Here is a 23,220-nt window from a genome sequence, read left to right as displayed (position 1 = left end):
AAACGTTTACTCTGTTCAAATTTTAAAACTTAGAATAATGAATAATCAAAAATACTATGTGAAATTTATATATACGGTGATGCTAGAATATTTCATTTTTAAATAGATGCTGTTTTCCAGCTTTCTATTCATCATAAATAAATAAATAATGGTTTCCACAAACCTGTTGTGCAAATATATACACTTAAAAAAAAACATTGATGAAAGAGCAGTAAATCATCATATATTCATGATTTCTGAAGATCATGTGACATTGAAGACTGTGGAATGATGCTGAAAATACAGCTGCACATCACAAAAATAATTACAGTTTAATATATATTCACACAGAAAACAATGATTTTAAAATATACCATTATACTACTGTTTTAGTGTATTTTTTATTAAATACTTCTTTGAAAAATCAATATAATATCTTACAGACCCCAAAATGTAAAGCCTGAGAAATGTGCTTATTTCTTCCCGTTTTTTTTTTTTTATTATTTTTTTTTTAATAAATAAATGGAATGCATTTAGAGAGAACAGATGTGGCCATCATTTCTGGCCATTTTTAAAACGAGCAGCACTTCAAGCCCTCTCGTCTCTACTCATTAGAAGCACATTTCGATTCCGCAAATCTCCTGTGCTATGCTCTGATGCGCCATTTTCTTCAAATGCCATTTCTGCCATCAGGTTGAGTATATATTTTTGCTCCTGTCAGGCTTTTAAAAGAACACAATCTCCAGTAACATTCTAAAGACAGAATTGAGAGCCAACATAGGGGAAATTACAGAAAAACAAAACCAAGAAAAAAAAACCACCCTATGTGTGATAAGTCCGAGAGGTACAAAGAGGAATACAGTAGGTTACACCTGGTAGATGGATCCACCTAACACATATATCTGCCTAATGCTTTTGAATGTTATGGCATGATAATGCATTCAGCTCTGTCCTTCTCTCACCATCTCATGGGTTTTCCCTCTTTGACCGTCTGTCTCTGTCTCACATCTTGCCTCACTTTCACAGAGTGATTTGCATGCCTCTTGGTTTGGCCTTTGGAAAAATGTCAAGTAACATCTGTAATGGAATGAGTTGCATGGGTCTGGGAATGGTGGAACGTCTTGAATTAACCAATCACAATGTTTATGCCTCCCTAACAGTAGCCGGCGAGTTTAACCTCACTCCCCGCACAGAGAGGACCGAAGGTAAGGCAACCGGTCAGGGACACTAACCTCATACACGCGCCGCATCTCTGAGTGTCTGGGCATGCTGATGTTTGGGTGGACTTCTGATGGTGTTCGAAAAGATCTTAAACACTTTTTCAGATAAATCTCTGGAGCACTGTTAAAGCAAATCCTGAAAAAGCATCAGCAGCTGATTTATATTGCTGCCATATTGCACTGGGAGTATAGTGGGAAAACATATTTTATATATATATATATTTATTAATCTCAATATAAAATTGACTGTTGTCAATTTGCTGTGTCCAAAGACTATTTGAGAAAAAAAAAAAACATTTATTTCATAATGATATTTCCCCCCCATTTTAAATTCTTATTATCCAATGAAAGGATACATTTTTGTGAATTTTTTAAATAAGAAATCAAAAGGATCAACAATGCAGATGAATTTTCACAGCCTTCTTTGATCATATTTACCAAGGGTGCCGATATTTTTGGCCACGACCGTATATATGTGTATAAAAAACGTAGCTACATGTACAGCATTAGGCTAACCGAGACTTGACACCGCGCTTACATTTCATTGCTCTTTTGCTGGTTTTGATTGCTTGTATTGTCCTCATTTTTAAGTTTCATCTCTATTTGAATCAGAAGTGATTTTGGAGATGAGATTCCATCATCATTTAGATGCTCTCTATGCAGGCAGTAGACAGCAAGGCGACTCGCTAGGTTTTGAATCAGAGCCGCTGTATTCTACGAATGATAAATGAACAGCGAAGGACCACCGGTGATGATGGAAATGAGTCCAGCAACAAGTTTAATCTGTGCTTGGAAAAACCCTTCCAAACGTCCCCCTTTGACTTCATGACTCTCCTATCTGCTGTTAACTGTTAGAAATCAATCTAACTAAACGACTGTGCGTTGTGCTCGTTAAGGAAGTCATTTGAAGTAATTGCCTTCAAATCAGAGAGGGTGTTGCTTTCTTTTTTTTTCCCATTGAAATGAAGTGCCATGATGTTAAATAGACGTTTTGGCAACAACTTTTTTTGGAAAGCGAAGCGCGCTGCATGTTCTTGAGGGACTAGGATGGAAGAAAACATTAATTATGCCGAGGGCTGCTGGAATGGGGAAAGAAACAGAGGTGTGGATGTCTGTATGCACGGAGAGATCGCTGAAATTCAGTTTCCTTCAATGTCAGACGGGCCGCTTTGGCTTACTGCAATTAATCCATCAATGTCAGGCGTCTGGAGCAGAGAGTTCCAGTTACAGCACAGGGAGCACAGAGGCATGCTGGGAGATGTGTGGAGACCGGAGGTTCAGAGTCATGACATGTCCAAAATTCATTCTGTCAAAAAGACTCAGCTTTTCAACATGAAGTGCTGTTCACAACCAATTTTATTTCCATTATATGAGGTATCCTTGAAAAAGCAGGAATTGAATAGATTTAGGAGTTGCATGTTAAATTTATGCAAGTTAAAATATGAGTTGCATATTAATCATGTGGCTGGAAATACTCAAGTACTTCTTACGTTATCTACTTGATTTCACCTTTTACAGTTCACTACTCGCTTTTCTAGTAAAAGTGTGCTTAAGCATCGTCCATTGAGACAATTTCAGTCTTTTTAGCTGTCTGTCAGTCCTAACTAATTATTAAATAATATAATAATAAATAATAAAATTATAGTGTGTCTGTTTCTGTGTTATTTTAGTAACATTGGGATGCTATTATAGTTATTATCATTACTATTACTATTATTAATATTACTTTACAGTTATAAATTAAATGTAACAGTTCTTATTAATGTTTGTTAATGTTAGTTAATAAAAACACAACTGTTACTTCATTCATGTTAGCTCCATTAAATATTATCAGATACAACTAATGATTTTAGTAATGCATTAGTACATGTTGAAATTAAGAAGCGTTTCTAGTTAAGATAAAACAATCTTTTTGTAAAGTGTTACCGTTATTTTGAATTAATTTTGGTTTCACTTCATGTTAAGGTGTCCTTGTTCAGTGCTGAGTAATATTGATTAACTGTACATGTACTTACTTTGTGATTAGGGTTTGGCTTGGCATTACTTGCATGTAATTATTCATAAATTGTTGTTTATTTTGTTTATAATAGTAAGTACATGTAACGTGTAAGGACGGCCTTAAAACAAAGTGTAACCTTAGGTTTTTATGTTTAGATTTTTTCAGTTTTCATTTTGTTTAAAACACTTGTAATAATTTAATAGTTTATTATTATTATTATTATTGTTGTTGTTGTTGTTGTTGTTATTATTTATATTAATATTTATTTCCGTTTTAGTTTAGGTTATTTTAGTAGATCAAGATAAACCAAGTTAAAATAAGAAATGTTTTCTTGGAAACTATAATCAATCAATCAGTTGATCAATATAAATAAATAAATAAATAAATAAATAAATAAATAAATAAGATGAATTGTCTTATTAATAAAGAAAAAAGAAGATACTGTGTAAATATCAAATTTAAAATGATTATTCAAAATAAAAACATTAATTGAATACATTTATATTAAATAATCATAATATAAAATGAATAATTTTTATAATGTATTTAAATAAAAGTAATAATACTAAAGCCATGTTCAATGTGTGTCAGAAGGAACTCACTAATGTAGTGTGTACCTGAGTTTCAGCGAACACAACTGTTATGAAACACCAGTAGAAGGTGAAGGTGAAGTAAGTCTGTGATGGAGCAGATGATGTTTGTCTGCAGTACTGGAAACTACTTTAATTCCCACAGCTCCAGCTTCAGCTCCAGCTTCTCATCACCTAATAAACCTCAAACCCTTGTGCTTAAGTCACCAAACTGAAGGCGTCTTTGCCTACGACCTTCAGAGTGGCAGAGAGTGATGTCAGACTCTGTGGAGGTGACTCAGCAGATTCACTGATATCATCAATGAGACAGATGAAAGTGTCTTGACTGATTGGCTCACGGCTGTAGAGGTTAATTAGGACAGATGCAGAGGAGCGAGGGACAACCTGGACTTCCTCTGGTCCACTAATGATCCAGGACAGGACCCTTTTAAGATGATGCATGAAATGACAGATTGCTAAATAAATGACATGCGATGAATGGCGCTTTCATACGTAAATGCTGACTTGTGTTTCCTCAAGGGTCACTCATGAGGACATTATAATAATAATAATACACCTAGATGAAAAATAGTTGGGGAAAAAAGTGCAGTGAGATCTTGAGTATAAAACTAGTGTATGTGACGTGATAAGAATCCCAGGGTTTTGTTCCAGTGAGGGTTGCACATCAAAATCCTTCTTGGTGAAAAAAAAGGGAAAAAGGAACAAAATGCAATTATGAGCTTTTCCGTTCCTTGCCGTGTTTCGCTCAGAAGAGACTCCGTGGCGTGTGGTTGGATTATTCCCGGACTGCGAGCGATGCAGATGTCATCTGTGTGGGTTTTATGTTTGCCGTGCATCAGTCCTGCTCTTCGCTGAAGCAGGTTTGTGTGTAAAGATCTGAAAGCCTCGTGTTTCACATGCTATGAGGAGCTTGCTGATTAAAGAGCTTCTCCAGCATATGAGGCAAGATATTAGTTCAGATGCGTGCCAGACGTATCGGATTCTTTCCTTTTTCATTTCTGTTAATAAGAAACAGAGACAGACGCAGATCCAGCGTGCTTCATCAGAGAAGAGAGCTGAAGTGATCTGCATTAGTTTACAGGTGACATGAGAACTGCTGTCTAAGGCCTTTATTAGGAAGGGTTGCTCTGAAATACATGACTGACTGACTGACTTGAATTACAAAATACATGTTAGTGTGTTTTTAATGTTAAACTTAGACTTGCTTCAGCAAAATCAGAAACACCGTGCAAACCCACTGAGATATTTTCTGTGGTGCTTTTTGTAATTTCATGAGCTTGCAGTGCCAGTCCTGATTTATTTTCACTTCATACTTCTATTATAATTGTACTAAAATAATTTTTTATATTATGTTATTTAAATTTTTATGATACTTTTTTTATACATTTGATGTCAGTCTGAGTTTGATACCTGTTTTCTAATTTATTTTAATTAACTATTTTATAATAATATGATAATTGTATTATACTTTTACTAATGATATTTTCAATTTACATTATTTTAATTATTCTTTTAAAACATTTATGGTGATATTTTCATTATTTTTTGAGCTTGATAGCACCAGTCCTCATTCATTTTCACTGTTATTTTTATGTTCATTTCATATTTAGGTTATAATTTTACAAACATTATTTTTGTATTTTTTTTATTTATTTTAAATTAAGTTATTTTAAGTGTTCTTATGGTACTTGTATTGTTTTTTATTTATTTCTTATCATTTTCGGAACTTGACAGGCCTAGTCATTGTTTTAATAAATAAATCATTTTTCAATCAATTTTATTATTATTATTATTATTATTATTGGTGCGGGAAGACCCTGCGCTTATTAATTTTCATATATTACTAAAAAATATTTTTATATTAAGATTTTTCTTTAATTATCTTTAGAGCTTGACAGACCCCAAATTTATATCCTATTTTTTGTTGTTGGTTATTTATTTATTTATTTATTTATTTATTTATTTATTTATTTATTCCGGAGCGTAACAAATCCCAACCTTATTTATTGTCATTATTTTAACAAAATCACCTGTCACATGGATTTGGAATGAGAAATTATGGCAGAATTTTCAATCTTGAAGGGACTTCTCATCTCACACTGACAGACACAGTTTCAGTTTGCTTAGTCTTAAAGTCCCTCAAAAGTCATTCGTCTTGTTCTCACCAGCCAAAGCACCTGTGTTTGCGGTACCTCACTGTTCCTGTAAATGAAAGACTTCATGAATATGGAGAAGAGCGTCTCTGGCCAGCTCAGTGTGGTTCAGTTTTTGGTCCTGGATGAGGTCAGTCACTGGTTTGGCACTGGTTGGGTTAATCAGTAGCTTCTCCAGCGCTGGTTTATTTGGTTAAAGCACCAGGAGTATCATAAAGGATCCCTGGCTTCAGAAGCTGCTAACAGTTGTGAACAAATGCTATCAGCATCGCTCTGGTTTGGTTTACTTCCAGCCTCATAACATCATGCATCTCAAAACACCTGGAATCATTTCTAAGCGTTCAGTCCCTTTAACTGATGTTTAACACTGTTTAAAGCATTCGTCTTTCAGAGGAAGGTAATAGATTTCTAATTGTTTTCTTACGATGTTGGAGGTTTATTTTGCTAGGCTAATGGCTGTTTTGCTTCACGTCTCTCCTGCTGAGGATGGACTGTGAGCTCCGCGGCCGGCAGAAACGCTTCATTTAGCGTCAGAAAGCAGTCAGGAATCTCAGCGTGCTGTAGATGGAGGGAAGATGTTTTTAGGAGAAGGACCAAACCATTGGGTCCAGCTCAACGCATCATCTGAGAGGAGGAACGAGAAGGAAGGAGATTGAAAGACAGATATGTTTACACAGAGTGCCACCATATGTGAAATCCACGTGTGTAGAAATACGTTTCAAGTAAAAAAAATAAATAAATAAAAAAAGGAAATAAAAATTTAAATAAATCAAATAACATATATACTCAATTATATAATTCAATTATATATTTTTTATATTTTGTCAGGCCTGAGTTAGGATGAATGACCAGCATGCAAAAAATTAGTTGTGCAAAAGTTCAGTAATCCTTTAAAATGACCTTTTTTTGTGACATGACAAGTTTAGTTTAGGTAAAATGTATATTGTAAAGTACACACACATCAGTTACACAAACCTTGTATATTAAAATATAAATTATATTATATTATGTTATATTATATAAAAAATCTGTACACCCACATGGCATATTTTTTATGTCATGACTATACACAATGACATTTTTAGAAGCATTTCTTTTATATTTCATATACACTCTTAAATTTCATTGACCCATATTTTGGAACCAATCCTCAGTGTTGACCCTCGTTTCGGGGTCGCTGTTCTTGAGGCTCTTAAACAGGCGTTCACTGACAGAATGAGCAGCGAGCGTCCGAGTCTCGCCTCACTAGCCAAATCTAAACACAGAACAGCAGTCATTGGAAAAATAATTACAGCTGTCCAAGCGGAAGGCCTGTTAAACGCTCGAGTTTGAGGGCTGTGTTTTCAGCATCATAGATGAGACATTTTCCATCAATATCTGACGTGAAGGACTTCGAGCGAGAAACAACGCGTTTATGCTACACCAGCAGACAAAAACAACTCAAGAACTAGAGCTGCTGTCGGTTGACGTTTGTTTATATATCATTTGCATGCTAATTGTGTTCAAGCGTGCATGCGTCGACCCATTTCAATGAGACGCACACAGCTGGACTCATATTAATGCATCATCTAGAGTTCATCTGAGAGATTTTATGTGTGTAAAGCAGTCGTGCATGCTGGCATTTATCAAGGTTTATTGTTAGAGGTACACAGACTATTTTATCCAATCATGCAGGTGGCTTAGATCATTTTTAGTATTTGGCAACTGTTTTAGAGTCTGTTTCATATGGCTCGCACGGTTACACACACACACACACACACACACACACACACACACACACACATCACACATTCACACGTACATGTGATCCAGAATTAGCTTTGTAATGCATGAGCCAGCTGAACATGAATTAAAAATGTTTACTGGCCATAAATATTTCATTGTCAATATTTAATATTTTAGTAAATATTACACCAGCCATGAAAGTGTATTTTTAAAATTACAGTTCAAAACTTTGGTGTCAGTAAGATTGACTGATTTATTTTGAATTTTATTTAATTTTATTTGAACACTTTGTAAATACATTATATTCTTTGTACTTTTTAATCAGCAAAACAATATTGTCTTTTTTCCACAAAAATATGAATCAGCAAAAAAAAAAAAAAATCATATTCTCATGATTTCTGGAGGAATGATGCTGAAAATACAGCTTTGAGCAAAGAAATGTTTTTTAACATATATTACTATAGACAACAGTTAATTCAGTTAATAGTATTTCACAATATTGGTGATTTTACAGCATTTTTTAAAACTGCAATCTCATGCAGCATTAATGAGACTTCTTTTAAAAAACAGAAGAAAATAAAAGAAAAAAAAAAATATTCCAGACTTTTACCTGCTGATGTGGGTTGTGGATTTCTTATTTTATTTTATTTTTTTATTTTTTTATTTATTTATTTATTTATTTGTTTGTTTGTTTGTTTGTCTTGTATTTCTCTCAATCAGTGCAAGTGTTTATGGCTAGCATCACAATAAAACGGGATAATTGTATTTCATTACAAATTAAAATAGGTTAAAGAAAACAGTTTAATGTTAAACTGGTTAAAGAAAACTTTGTTTAATGAGTAAACAAAGTTTTAGTTACTTTACACCAAATTTCTCTTTAAAATTAAGAGATGTAAAAAAGGGAACACTAAATAAATGGTTAAATAAATAGACAGAAAAAAAAGAAAACTAATAATAACAAAAAAAAATTATATATATATATATATATATATTTCCATTTCCAATTAAACCATGTTATGTTCTGTTTCCATGTAAGGAAAGGAGACTCTCTGTTTTACTCTCCAAAGCCACTTTTTACTTATTTATTGTTCTATTTGTGCTCTGCACACACACACACACACACACACACACATGTAAATCCCTGACCTGAGCAGCCCATTCGCTCCCATTGAGGCATTTCCAGAATTCCTCTTCTACAGGATTCCATAAGCAGGATTAATGTTGTCTCCGCACTGGTGCGTGTTTGAAGTGTGGGCTTGCTGTGTCTTTGTGAGGAACCCTTAACGAGAAACAAGTGGATTAAATGCATGAAAGGTCATTAAGCAGACGAGTTGAGGGAGTTTCGGCTAGGATCTGAACGGGCCGAGTCTCAGAGCGTGTTTAGTCTACAAGCTTTTGCTTTTCCTCCCTCTTGTTCTCCACCTCCTCCCACGACCACACAGGGAAGATAATGGGCCTCATATTTGGGCCATCCATCAGTGCCTTAAACTACAGAAAGGAGTTATGTGCACTTTCCCTCACCGGCTCGCACACACACATATACAGTACATTGGGGAAAAAGAGGCAAAAATGACCTCAAGGGTTAAAAATGTGACGGATAATCTGTCTGACACCTCACTTTGCATCCAGTGGAGCCATTTATATTTCATATTATTTTAGCACACTTTTTTCACCCTCCATCTGCAGATAAACGCAACCCCGATATGCACATTTGTCTTCAGCGAGGGATGTAAATTATAAAAGTGAATTAGGTGGGAAGGATTTATTGAGGAAAAAGTTGAGACAGCATCTTTTTTCTGCTCTTTCTGGCATGTTTTCTTTGCTCTCTCTCTCTCTCTCTCTCTCCCCCACTCACTCTCGTTCTTCTCCACCCCAAGGCAATTCCACTCGAGATGTGGGACCGTCGTTGGGTTTGAAGAAGTCGAGTTCCTTGGAGAGCCTCCAGACAGCTGTTGCCGAAGCGTCGCTCAACGGAGACGTCTCGTTCCACAGGCCACACCCCATAAGCATCAGGGGGCGGGGCTGCAATGAGAGCTTTCGGGCGGCCATTGACAAGTCTTACGACAAGCCAACTATGACCATAGTCAACCCCGATGAAGATGATGAGGGGATGGAGACGTGTAAGTATTGGAGAAAAATCATGCAGATTTACATTGAAGGAAAGATTTGAATCATATATAGAGACTAGGATATCATGAGTTGTGTCCCAGTTTGCATAGTATCCATCCTAAACAGTATTCCGCATTAGTGTGTCCCGAATCATAGTATGTTTAAATGAGTATCAGAGGTGGTTTACTATTCACTGTGAAAATTTGAAATGCAATGGCTAATTTTGGCCATAACCCATTGTGTATTGGAATGGGATTTGATTAGAACTACAAACACAAATAAAAGTGTTAATAAAAAAAAACAACAAACATGGTGGATGTGTGAGACTTAGGGAGATTTAGGGGGCATTTACATGACACTATTTTCAACTAAAAAACATCAAAAATGTTATGTGTTTTGGTCGTTAATTTACACGACGACACCAAACTTTTCAAAACAGGTTTCAAAGTGGAAGTTTTTCAAAACGATTCCATTATCGTTATTTATGAAAATGGTGATGTCATGTGTATTTAATGTTTAGTCTATAGGTATGAATCTATTTTTTTTAAAGTGTAAAGGAAAAAAAAAATCTATTTCAATGTCTAACCCGATAAAAAAATAATTATTTAATATTACCCAAATAATTTTTTTTATCTGCAACAGCATTGCAAACTTTCATAAATATATGTTTGGTCATTCACTTTTAAATGCATCATTATGCAGACAAAGAGATAAAGACACCCGACTGGCAGATCAACACGCATTTCATTTCTCTAAAATATATATTAGTTACTTCAAATGAAAACAGCAGGATCCACACTCACTTATGAACTTAATCAATGTTTTTAGATTTGTATTGTACAAAAAGCACAAATTGATCATCATGATAATTGAACGTTTCGGAACTAGGCCTTCCTCAGTGAATTTTTTAACAATACCATCACAAAACGTGCATTTTAAAAGGAAGGTCACTAATGATCATCAGGTGGAAGCTCTCATTACAGGTGCGTTTAACAGACTAAATAATCCCTAATTAAACAAACTCATCTACAAAACATTTCTTATGGAAGTATTGTTAAAACATTCACTGAGGAAGGCCTAGTGCTGAAACGTTTGATAATCCTGATCATCCATTTGTGCTTTTTGTACAATAATGAAAATAAAAAAAAAACACATTGAGTGCAGATCCTGCTTTTTTCATTTGAATTAATTACGTGTTTTTTTCTGATCTATGTGGTTCTACTGATTTACTAAGTCTTGGTTGAGCACAGCGTTTTCACATTTTTTTTTTTGTATTTGTTCTCCAATATGACAGGAAATTAAATGAAATTGTAACTGTGACAATATGATTGTCAGGAGTGTATTCTGCTACACACTTTAAAGGTGCCATCTGTAATGTTTGGCAAAAAAAAAAAAAATCAAGTCATACTCCACATTCCATACCAGATGGGGGCAGTATGCTTCAATAAAGTGAATTGGAACAAACAAGAAACGGCATAGTCTCTATGCTCCGCCCCTACCTTCACAACAACCCTAGAGCCATAGCCGAAGCCTAAGAGGACGTTTTGCCTCCAGAGGAACGTTGGGTGATGTCAAGTAATTTTGAAACATGACATCTTCAAGCTACTCCCCTTTACCTTTACCAGTCAATATGTTCCTATTTGTTTTGTTCATATTACATTTTGAGTTGTATATACACATTATTTGAATTAAATTAATTTGACAGACAGCATTCTGTCAACATCATTGGTCAACATCATACAGCTGATGTTGACCAAGCTAGCGCCAACTAACGTAACCAGAGCTGCCAACTCTCAAGCATTCACCGTGAGACACACGCAATTGACTCTTTTCACACGCTTTCACGCCACACTTAATGCACAGAAAAACCACGAAACAAACAGGACACGGAGACCAACAGACTGTACAGAGCAGGTTAGTTATGATATAATAAAATGGGTAACGTTAAGTTATAGCTAGCTAATTATCAAACGCAGCTACGGTTAGCCATCGCTAACATTAGCACGTATATCGAACAGCCTTCGATACATTTCTATGTTATAACTTCCTGAAAACAAATACACAAACATATAAAACAAACTTCTAGCGAAATACTAACAGCATCTAACTTACCAATCCAAAAGAAATGTTGCAAGTTCAGAGTCGAACCTCATTTCTTTCAGGTCCATCAGTTGTCTCCAGCGATTATAAGCAGTGCCGATGTTTACTCTGGTTTGGCTCCTTTTCTTATCGGATTTGATTTGTGATTCCGAGCGTGGTTGTTTCCCTGTAGCGGGTGACGCTCTCTTCCCTGAACTGAAATGAAGTAGTGTGCTGTACTTTCCACACGATTGACATCAGGTTCAAGTACATGCCCACAAGCCGTGCGAGTTATTTGTGTATTGCAGGTTGGCTGGTGGTTATGTTGCCCGCATACCGCCTCCCATGGCCGAAACTGGTATTACGACACCTGTCGGGCCGGGGCTAGTAATGCTAATGCTAATGCTAATTAAGGTTAAGGTATATCTGCAGCACTATAACTTGACATTTTTTAATGATATCATTGCCATTATTTCTTATTCTTTTGATGCGTGTAGGTCATGTTATGGATATTTTTACTTTAATTTTTGCATATGGCAACTTTAAAAGTGTGCACTTTTTCTTCACAATAAGAGTATATACTTTTAGAACGGTGTAAGAAGGCGAACTGGGATGCAGTTATACTCTGGTAATACTCTGGTAACACCCTAGTAACCACTAGAAGCTGCATGCAACATAATCTCAGTCTCTTTAGAGTGTGCATCAGTGATTTCTGTGTGCAGTGACAAACAGGGCACAAGCTGAGCTTTCTGATTTTTAGATTGTTATGAATCTATTATCTTTCTATTTACGAGTCAGTCAAAATAATTCACATTTGCATTACCAGACATGTTGCACCAGTTGTGCTTAAATTACAACCTAGCCTAGTTTTGACGTACAGTAAGTGAGGTAAATGTATGCATTAAGCACACACAGATTATGACTAAAAGCATTGTGTTGTGCGTAGGCTAGCAAACAGCGCATCAGGGCGGTGAGTTTTGGATGAACAAAAAACACTTGTAAATCTAAACGGAACAGTCTAGTTTGATGATTATTTAGTGCAGCCTGTGCCTCGTCAACTGCTTTCTTAACCTCCTGTTTTCTCTGCGTATTGAATATGGCAACTCATGTAATCACAGCTATTACCATAATTGTGCAGGCACAGTAAAGGCGATCTGACACAATATCAATGCCAATTTCATCAGATGTCTCGCACAATGACTGGCCCGGAATATATTACGAGACGCTCACCAATTGCGGTTGACTTTATAGACAGAACTCAGTAGAGAGACAAGGCAGCGGGTCTCACGAGGACGTCTTGTGTTATTCTGAAGATTAGAATAGCAGGAGAGATCCTCCTGCTGTAAGTAGGTCAGACCTTCCCTCAAAGACCCGAAAGGAAATAAACAGCCAATAAGCATGTGTATAACTTTCACTATTCATTTCGCCCATGACCAAATGAATTTCCAGACATCCTCGCTGGGCATTTTTGCTCTAATGGGGGCTGGTTTTTAAAGGGATATTTCCCAATGCTCGCAAACTCAAGGTTTACTGGATTCATTGGGGTTCATTTTTATGGTTCATTGATTGCTTGCAGCAATATTTTGTATTGTTTTCATATTTTCGATGGTTTAATTTTCTAACCCAATTTAAAAAATGTTATTGCTTCTTTTCTTCGGCATAATAAGCAATGAATCAAATTAAAATATGTGTACAGTACTTGTCAAACATTTGGAAGCATTATGGTTTTTAAAATGGTTGTATTTTAAATTTCATATTGTGAAATGTTATTGCAATTTAAAATCAATATTTTCTGTAAAAAAAAAAAAAAGTATGGTAAACTGAATTTACTCCTGTGATCAAACCTGAATTGTCAGTGTCTTCAGTGTCACATGATCCTTCAGAATATGCAGATTTACTGCTCAAGAAACATTCATGACTATTATAAATGTTGAAAACCATTTTTATGCAAAACCCATGATATGCTACAATTAAAATGCTTGTGTTTTTATCAAATAAACACTTGGTGAGCAGACGAGACTTTGTTAAAAACTTTTAAAAATCGTAATGTTTCCAAACTTTTGACAAGTAGTGTATTTTAATATAGTTTCAGACGGTTTGCGATCTTAGTTCAATAATACAGTGTTAATCACTAGTGCTGTAAACTGAGTTCACGACAGACCTGTCTATTTAATATCACCTGCCGGGGGAAAAATATCGCCACCCCTTTGTTCTCCCGTTAAAAGATTCCATTAAAAGCAAGCAGAATTTATTTCAAAAGAGTCAAATGATTTCCCTCAATCGCTTTGTTCTTGTAAGCTGTGTCCACATTGGGCTAAATACTGTCTTATCTCTTCGGCGGAGCAAATGCGTGAGATTCTGCGGTGGAAGCATATTGCATTTCTCGTCTTCCAATATTCAAATAACTCTGTTTTTCAATTTAGATAAGAGGAACCTGCCTGTGCCTGTCACTGAGGTTAATAGTCAAAAGTTGACAGATAAGGGCAGGCTTTTTCTTTCCACACAGACACTTCTATTTACATAGAATGTGAATTTGGCATCACCCGAGGAAAAATGTGTCACTTGGAGATATCCAGCCGGGAAAATGAGTTGGACTGTGTTTCGTTGTTTTATGTTTTTAAATATCATGCGCTCTGCTCTTTTTCCCACCGGGTTTTTAGCCAGAGTGCCAATTTCAAGACTCCATTAGAAGTGATCGGCGTTGTAAAGGAGAAATGAATACTGTGGCACGTCAAAAGGAGACGACTAATGATGCCTTTTGATTGCAGTGTCAAAACATTTACCACTCAGTCCTGTGTAGCTGGAATTCGCCCGTTAATTACTGTAATTCGTTTTTTTTTTTTACATTTCGGTCAACAATTAGCAGAACCGTAACTTACTGTGATAACCGTTTTAATGAAAGGCCATTGATCTGTGAAGCCGCTGCTGTATTGACTGCAACTCTATAGGCAGAAATCTGCTTTTTCAGATTAACAGGGATGTTCATAAATGAAGAGAGCCCTGTCCAATGCATTCTGTCATGTTATCACACTTTTTTTCAGTAGTCCACTTTAGCAAAAAATTGAACAATGTACAGCACAGTAACGATTTTATAGATAACATAAAATGTACACAAACACGTTTTTTAACGAAGAAATGCATCAATTCGATGGCGCATATAACTGTTCTATCATGAAGAGGACACACAGTATCCACGATAAATAACTCACCCGCTGGGTTACGTCTGACCCAGGATCAGAGTAACACAAAAACTACCCAAACACTGACAAAAATAACCCTCAATAAATGGATGCACATTTAAAAAAAATATAATAATAATAATTAACTCTAATTCTACAAAATGATCAGTACATATTGTAATTTTTAAAATGTTTTTTAAATTTATTTGATTTGATTAATTTCATCCATTGTATCTGTCGTGTTTTCTCACTAACACTCTCCAAACCCTGGGCTTTCTTCTTTCCAAAATGACTTGAACGCAGTTACTTCTAGTCAGCAGAATGTCTACTGACAAAAACAATATATATTTTTTTCATTTTGTTTCCTGAGATTCAGTCTTTCTGAAGGCACAAATAAACATTTTGAACATTTGTTGATGCTTAGACTATCCAGAATAATTTCCATGGCTTATTTCTAGGGCTAGTTTTAATTGCTGAATGCATCCGAGCTTGGTCGCCTTTGCCCTCAACCATTCGATAAGTAGCCGGCGATGAAAATGATATCCAACTAAACCTTGTTAGCATTATTATCATCTCCTGAGCTGAAAAAGGTTTTGATTTATGAAAAAAAAAACAATTGTACAGTTGTTCAATGCACTGATTTCACCCACTCAATGTCTCATGCTGATCCATTTGGATATTGTTTCAGTAGATGACAGAACTGCACAAGTGAATAAAACAAAAGGAACGTTAAACCGCTCATCCGAGCGCACGGAAATATCCGTGACGGTCTCTCGCTTTCACTGGGCCTTTCTTCCAGCTCTCACTCGCGTCAGAGATTTGTTGCTTATTAATAAGCTCTAATCACACAGGCATCTGTCTCCAGCGCCGTTACGTCGCTCTATTCAAAAGCACTTTGCTTTTAGTGGCCTCAGATTTTTTTCCTCCTTTCTGAGCGTTTTTAAACTTACAATTAGTGACAAATTAATCACGTCCAGACCATCAGGAATGGAGACAGTAGCTGTAATCAGACGCTTGCTGAAATGGAAATGAGCAACATCAGCCAGCTGCAGTCCCTTATGATTATGCTGATATATCACAAAGATAGGTGGTAGAGGATGAATTAGCATTGCAAACCATACTTCAAAATAAAATGCTCCCACAGAGAGTCACTGGCTTTTCCAAAACAGCATCAAAGTACTTGCATTAATATATCATTAATGAAACACATCATCCTGTTGACTGGAATCCATAAAATCAGCGTTACAAAATTCATGGGCTATCAGATGTTAAGAGTGCTCTGAGAATATGATCCTCCTTCGGCTCGTCCATTAGAAGAGATGAACTCTTTGTCTTCCAAGTAAACATCTTAATAGTGTGGTGACGTGATAAAATACTCGGGCAGCAAAGCAATTCTTTCTAAAACGATCGGCAAACAAAAAACGTGGAAATCAAAAAGAGTTATTCTGAAACAAACTCAGCAGGGTTGGAGAAAGTTACTTTTAAAAGTTACAAAATTGTGTTACTTTTTATGGAAAGTAATGTGTTACATTACTTTTGCATTACACAATTGTTGTGCTCATCTAAGGTCATTTTTGTAATGGGTTGCCCCGACACAGCACATTCATTCTGCTCTTTTCTATACAATCAAAGCATCCAGTTAAAAATACAAGACTTTTATATTCTGACTGCATGATGTCTGAACCTCAGCTTCAGCAGAAGAAACTATTGTACAGTAATCGATGGTCAAACTGCAGAAGTGGTACTGTGGTACTGCAGATGAGCTGAGGTGAACGGAAGATGGGCCACTTTTGGTGCACTTTAGCCTTTTGAACTTCTGACTTCTCTTTCTCTGTTAGTTTTATTGGGTCAGTGAGGAATAACGCTAATAGACTTCCTTCACTGCTCCTGAGTTACCAAATTTGAGACCGCCGAACTGTGGTGGGAAGATGTGACCCTTTAGAAGCAAAAAGATAATGGGGTTCCTTCAGATGGAGTAACCTCTGAGGTAAAACTCAGCTAAGAAAAAATGAAAAGAGATTCAGGCGAGATGAGGAGCTCACGAGCCTCTGTTAGATATGGTTGGGCTTGAAGACGAGGTCTCATTAAAATGTTTTATTAAGTCGATGTTTAAAGAAGTCAGACCGTTGAGAGTTTCTGCTTTGAGACACTACATTAGCCCAAATGCCATAACAGTAAAACTATGGTATCAGTTGAGCTACAGTTATACAAATATTATACTAGACATTATTTTATTTTATTTTATTTTATTTTATTTTATTTTATTTTATTTTATTTTATTATTGAAAATCTTAGTGGTTCTTGCCTGGTAAAATTATTATTATTATTAGTAGTAGTAGTAGTAGTTGTAGTAGAAGTAGCATTATCATAATTTAAACTGTGGTTTGTCTACTATTACTGTTATATAAATCACTAGAGATACTTTAATCTATTTTATTTTATTGAAAATGTTAGGGAAACTTGCAAAGCAGCCACTTTAATTATTTTATTTAATTATACTTTTTATTTTATTTTATTTTTTTGAAAATGTAAGCGGTATTTGCCTGGTAAAATATTATTATTCTTCTTATTATTAGTAGTATTATCATTCAATGAAAATTTTAGTCTACTATTACTGTTATATAAATCAATAGATATTTATTATATTTAATAGAGATTAGATATATTTTATTTTATTGAAAATGTTAGTGAAACTTGTAAAACAGCCACTTTAATTATTATTATTATTATTATTATTATTATTATTATAATTATTTAACAATTGGTTGCTAAAGTATAATGGGTAGTTTCTAGATGTTTGATAGGGTCTTTTTGGTATTTGCTAGTGTGTTGTTTTTGGTTTTATTTGGCAAACCTAACCTTGTGCAACAAAGTGTTGCTCTTTCTTAAGAGCTTGCAGTGACTTGCATGCAGTCTGAGTTCAACATTCATGTTTATCTGTCTCTCTCTCCACCATCTCAGTGGAAGAAGATACAGAGGAGAGCTCACGATCAGGCCGCGACTCCTTCTCCACCGCCGCGGACCTCACCCTCCCACCCTCCAACACAGAGAAACAGCTGAACGGAGGACGCAGCAGAGAGGACAAGAAGAAGGAGTGGGGAGGGAAGGACAAGAAAGACAAGAACAAAGCCAAGAAAGGCGTGCTGAAGGGCCTGGGCGACATGTTCAGGTAGAGTGCACGGCCTTAGGTCTTTCAGGGGACTCCTTTGTTTGTTTATTTTATTTTATTTTATATTTTATTTATTTTATTTTGACCCACACACTTGCTATGATTTGTTGATGCCAGAGGCAGTTCAGATGGAGGTTATTTTTAATAAGGGAATGTTTTATTCATCAATGCATAGGTTTCCTGCTTATATTCATCACTGGTAATTGCCGGACTGGAAACTTTTCTGAAATATACGCAGTAATGTGCGAGGCAGCAAACGCGTAGCTTCTGTGTTCCTGTAAACAGCTTTGCTGCCTAGTTAAATGTCAACCCAACTGTGACTGATTTGCAGAATTTTACCGCCAGCTTCACCCTACAAAGAGGTCAAAGCAAATGCAGAATCGGTTAATTTTGAAAATAAATCCATATGGAGGATTAACATTTTCTCGGCTTCTCCTCGCAAAGCTCCTCCAGAGGGACGAGACAGGAACAGATAACACACTTTTGGGGGCTGCTATCATGAAAAGGTGCTTTCCTGGTCTCCCGCCCCTCTGGACTCTTTGAAATAACGCGTTGGTTGAGAACGCAGGAAGCGTTTCCCAATGCCAGGCTAATTAAGCTGGGCCCTCCATTAATTATTCTGATTTGGTGCTCATTTGAATCCTGCATAAATTATCCACACTCTTATCTACACAATAAGTTGTTTAGAGGTGGATTAGCGTAATGGGATTAGTTAGCGTAGTGCATCGCATGCTGTTCTGAAATAAACAATAAAAACGACAAGTGTTTCCAGGTCATGTTTCAGAAGCACTAAAGGGTTAGTTTTAGTGCTCAACCACTCCAGCGCTCTTGTGTCCTGTAGAATGAATGCGATGGACGATTACTAGGCTATAAGGACACGTTAGGTTGTGGCCTGTGTTTTGAGCTGAATTTGATTCATTAATTAGGAATAGCATGAGGTCTTCTGCATTCATTTTAATCAGTGTTTAGTAGTGGGGGCACAACTGTTGGTGTAAATGGAAATTGTAGGGTGAGGAATTGGTTCTGTCCCATAGATTGTTGGTTGGATTTTGAGATATTGGCATTTCACTCAAAAGTGTATGCGAGCTTGTAGACAACGATTGATTGAAGAAGATCCACACACATCACCAGACCACACATGTATGAATCATTCACAATCATTTTTTGGCAAATACTCTGACCAACAGAAAAGGTGGATGGTTTGAAACTGACTGAAACACTATTGACAATTAATCTTTGTGCACAGGAACTGTTGCTAATGTGACCTCACCTTTATAGGAGTTACACTGTAAAAAATTTCCTGTAGAAATTACAGTAACTTACTGGCAGCAGTTTGCCAGTAACTTACTGTAAATTAAACTTACAGTAAAAATACTGTATTCATATTTACAGTACCATTTAACTTGCTGTAAATGTATTTGCAGTAATATATTTTTTTACTGTAAAACACAATTGTTTTTTTTCTCCTTTTATATATTTTAATACAATAAAATATTACTTTACACTGTGAAATTTACTGTAATTGGTTCACTTTTATTATGTATTGTAAAACTTTACAAATTATTGTATTTCAACAGGTCTCATGTCTCAGTAGTAAAAACTATAAAAAGAAACAAAAGACTGTTTAACTTCTTTTATTGGTTTAATAGTTAAATTGTAATACTTGAAATAACATTTTAATATTCTTGCAGATTGTATTTTCAGTTTTCCAAAAACTTGAATACATTTCATTTATACATAAAAGTTTCATATTAAGAGCATTTTAAAACAACAGACATGAACAGATTCAGTCATAAGAACAATCTTACAAATTTACTAATTCAGAAAACTCCTGTGTAGAATGTATTTGCTCTTAGTAGCTTAATAGTTTTGCCAGCTGAAATCCAGAAACTCCTTAAAGGGATAGTTCACCCAAAAATCTGAATTAGGTCATTAATAACTTACCCTCATGTCGTTCCAAACCCGTGAGACCTCCGTTTATCTTCAGAACACAGTTTAAGATATTTTAGATTTAGTCCGACAGCTCTCAGTCCCTCCATTGAAGCTGTGTGTACGGTATACTGTCCATGTCCAGAAAGGTAAGAAAAACCTCATCAAAGAAGTCCATGTGACATCAGACGGTCAGTTAGAATTTTTTGAAGTGTCGAAAATACATTTTGGTCCAAAAATAGCAAAAACTACGACTTTATTCAGCATTGTCTTCTCTTCCGGGTCTGTTGTGACACAGTTCAAAACAAAGCAGTTTGTGATATCCAGTTCATGAATCATTCGATGTAACCGAATCTTTTTGAACCAGTTCACCAAATCAAACTGAATCGTTTTATACTGTTCGCGTCTCCAGTACGCATTAATTCACAAATTACTTAAGCTGTTAACTTTTTTAATGTGGCTGACTCGTGAACTAGTCAGTCTTTTGTTCGTTATCTGGCTCAGCTCGGTGTTCATCTTCAGTTCTCTCCTCACAGCAGTTCAGTCAGTGTACTTTTTGAGTAAATGAATTACTCCGGGATATTGGTTTGTTTGAACTCAGAAGTGTCAGCCACATTAAAAAAAGTTAACAGTTTAAGTAATTTGTGGATTAATGCATATTGGAGATGCGAACCGTTTAAAATGATTCAGTTTGATTTGGTGAACTGGTTCAAAAGGATCCAATTACATGGAGTGATTCGTTCGCGAATCGGATATCACAAACTGCTTTGTTTTGAACTCTCTCTCACAACAGACACGGAAGAGAAGACAATGCTGAATAAAGTCGTAGTTTTTGCTATTTTTGGACCAAAACGTATTTTCGATGCTTCAAAAAATTCTAACTGACCCTCTGATGTCACATGGACTACTTTGATGATGTTTTTCTTACCTTTCTGGACATGGACAGCAGACCGAACACACAGCTTCAATGGAGGGACAGAGGAGATAAATGGAGGTCTCACAGGTTTGGAACGACATGAAGGTGAGTTATTAATGGGTGAATTAATTTTTTGGGTGAACTATCCCTTTAATGAAGGAGGATACATGAGGGTTCAGACCAGAGTTCTTCCTTTGCACCATCTTCCCACTTCTTTTGATGACGTGGAACTTTGAGGAGCACTTGCTGTTGTCAGGGTTATCATTTAACCTTTACATAACAGAAAAAAAAGTTAGATCATTTGATGTGAAAAATGTCTAACAAAACAACCAAATACTCACAACACAACCAAATACAGAAATGCACTGCAAATGGCACAGAACACAACGGAAATATTTCCAGGGGACCCAATATGTGACGAACCCGGATGGAGCATGTTTAGTACTCAACGTCTACTTTTGTTTTCTTGCAAAAAATACAGAGATTACATATTTATGACATACAACTTTATATACAATATAAAAAATGTAAAAAGAACATGAGGGTGAGATATTAATCTATACATTAGTAACATTGTAAAAAAAATTGTAATGTTATGTTTAAATAAGTTTCATAGGTAAGAAATGTAAGGTAATATAGGGTCCAAAGATGAAACAGCTAATTTTAAAGTTGAGACACACACAGATAAATAAAGCATATTACGAAAACTTTTTTTGTATAAAATGTATTTAAATGCAACAGTTATGTTAACAGCAATAATAAGACATTTATGTCCTAAGTACAGCTATTAAGCTGATAGACACCATGCTGCTTTGTCACAAGAACATCCCAGGTTAAAATAATGAGGAAATTACGTTGGCTAAATCTGAAATCGCCCCCTTAACACTCATTCACTCATTTCTACATTAGTCCACTAATACGGTTCACTTGAAGCTGTGAATGAATTCGGACAGCAGTTGATCGCGCATTGGATGTACACAGTCGGGTTCGTCACTTACTGGGGTCCCCTGAAAACATTTCCATTGTGTTCTGTGCCATTTGCGGCGCATTTTCGCGAACGAGATTATGTTATTCTCCCGATGCTGATGTACAGAACAAATGTTACATTTGAAGTAGACATATTTTTCTCTTGGTTGTTTAGTTTCCTTAACTTTATGTGTTTGCGGTAACGTTAAATGTGAGACTGAGGGGCGGAGAGGCTTCGGAAAGTGTATGAGCATTCAGGAACTGCACACAAAAACCTTAAATTCGCCGTGTTTTTATGCCCTTTGGCATGATTAATAAACGCGTATAATGTCTCCACAGAGACGCCAGTGTTCGCACACGACACGAACATTGCGGGTTTACTCTAGCACTACAAGCATGACGTGCATTTATATGGGGTAATCAGTTAACAGCAAGCGATAATAGCGGGAAAAAATCTGACGGACTTTAAGCTAAATCCACGAAAGCTTTGTTGTTCGGCTAACAGTTCACATGAACACTCACCAGCTCCTGGAGTGGTCAAACCCAAGGCAGAGACCCGTGAATGTCCATATTTTGACGGTGAAACGTTCAGAAAAGGGAAAGAAAGGAAAGAAATATGAATGTTTGCACAGTGTCACCACAACTCTCTCTAGCTCTCTTCACAGCATAAATGTGAGGTGACTGCGCGCCGTTCAGTGGCAGCGTTTTTTTTATTTATATTTTTGTTTTAGTTAAACCAAAGATATAATATATTTAAAGTAAAAGAAGTAATATTTGTACCCACCTTTGCATCTGACTGGTTCTTTTCGCATCTGTGTGTCTTGTTTTCTTCTTTCTCCAAGTGGGAAATAAAACTTGATCTGTGATTGGTCAGGTTTCGCGCTCATTTTTTCTTTACTGTATTTAGATTTACAGTAAATTAAAAATACTGTAATTTAGTGTCGCCAAGAGGGTATTCCCCAAAATGTAACTTTAAAATACAGTAATATGCTGTATAACTGTCTTACAGTAAAATACAGTTCATTTTACAGTTAAATACTGTTAAATTTACAGACATTTCTAACAGTGTATAATATGTCTGAACATGATGGGTGTTGTGGGTCTGAGATTGGGTCTGTTGTGGATGTTATTTGTAGCGACAAAAGATTGGTAGACAATATAAAAAAACACTGTAGCCCTTCATTCTTTGAGAGTAATGCTGGCGATC

At 35.9% G+C, this 23,220-nt stretch overlaps 1 protein-coding gene across 4 annotated transcripts in view; it reads left to right on the top strand.

Annotated features, from left to right (window-relative positions):
• LOC128013213 (partitioning defective 3 homolog) overlaps window positions 1-23,220 on the top strand; it is a 421,775-nt gene that overhangs the window by 276,213 nt on the left and 122,342 nt on the right. For 2 of the 4 annotated variants that reach the window (XM_052596022.1, XM_052596019.1), the window contains 3 exons: window positions 1,140-1,184; window positions 9,544-9,786; window positions 17,995-18,202. In XM_052596022.1, coding sequence (XP_052451982.1) covers window positions 1,140-1,184; window positions 9,544-9,786; window positions 17,995-18,202 — 496 coding nt within the window. The remainder of the gene's footprint in view (window positions 1-1,139; window positions 1,185-9,543; window positions 9,787-17,994; window positions 18,203-23,220) is intronic. The other 2 variants (XM_052596020.1, XM_052596023.1) reach the window with 1 other exon arrangement.

The sequence above is a fragment of the Carassius gibelio genome, chromosome B24 (genome assembly GCF_023724105.1).
Source record: "Carassius gibelio isolate Cgi1373 ecotype wild population from Czech Republic chromosome B24, carGib1.2-hapl.c, whole genome shotgun sequence".
In the NCBI taxonomy this organism is placed as follows: Eukaryota; Metazoa; Chordata; class Actinopteri; order Cypriniformes; family Cyprinidae; genus Carassius; species Carassius gibelio.
The sequence above is the reverse complement of the archived record's forward strand: the minus strand, read 5'-3'. Positions and strand labels throughout refer to the sequence as shown.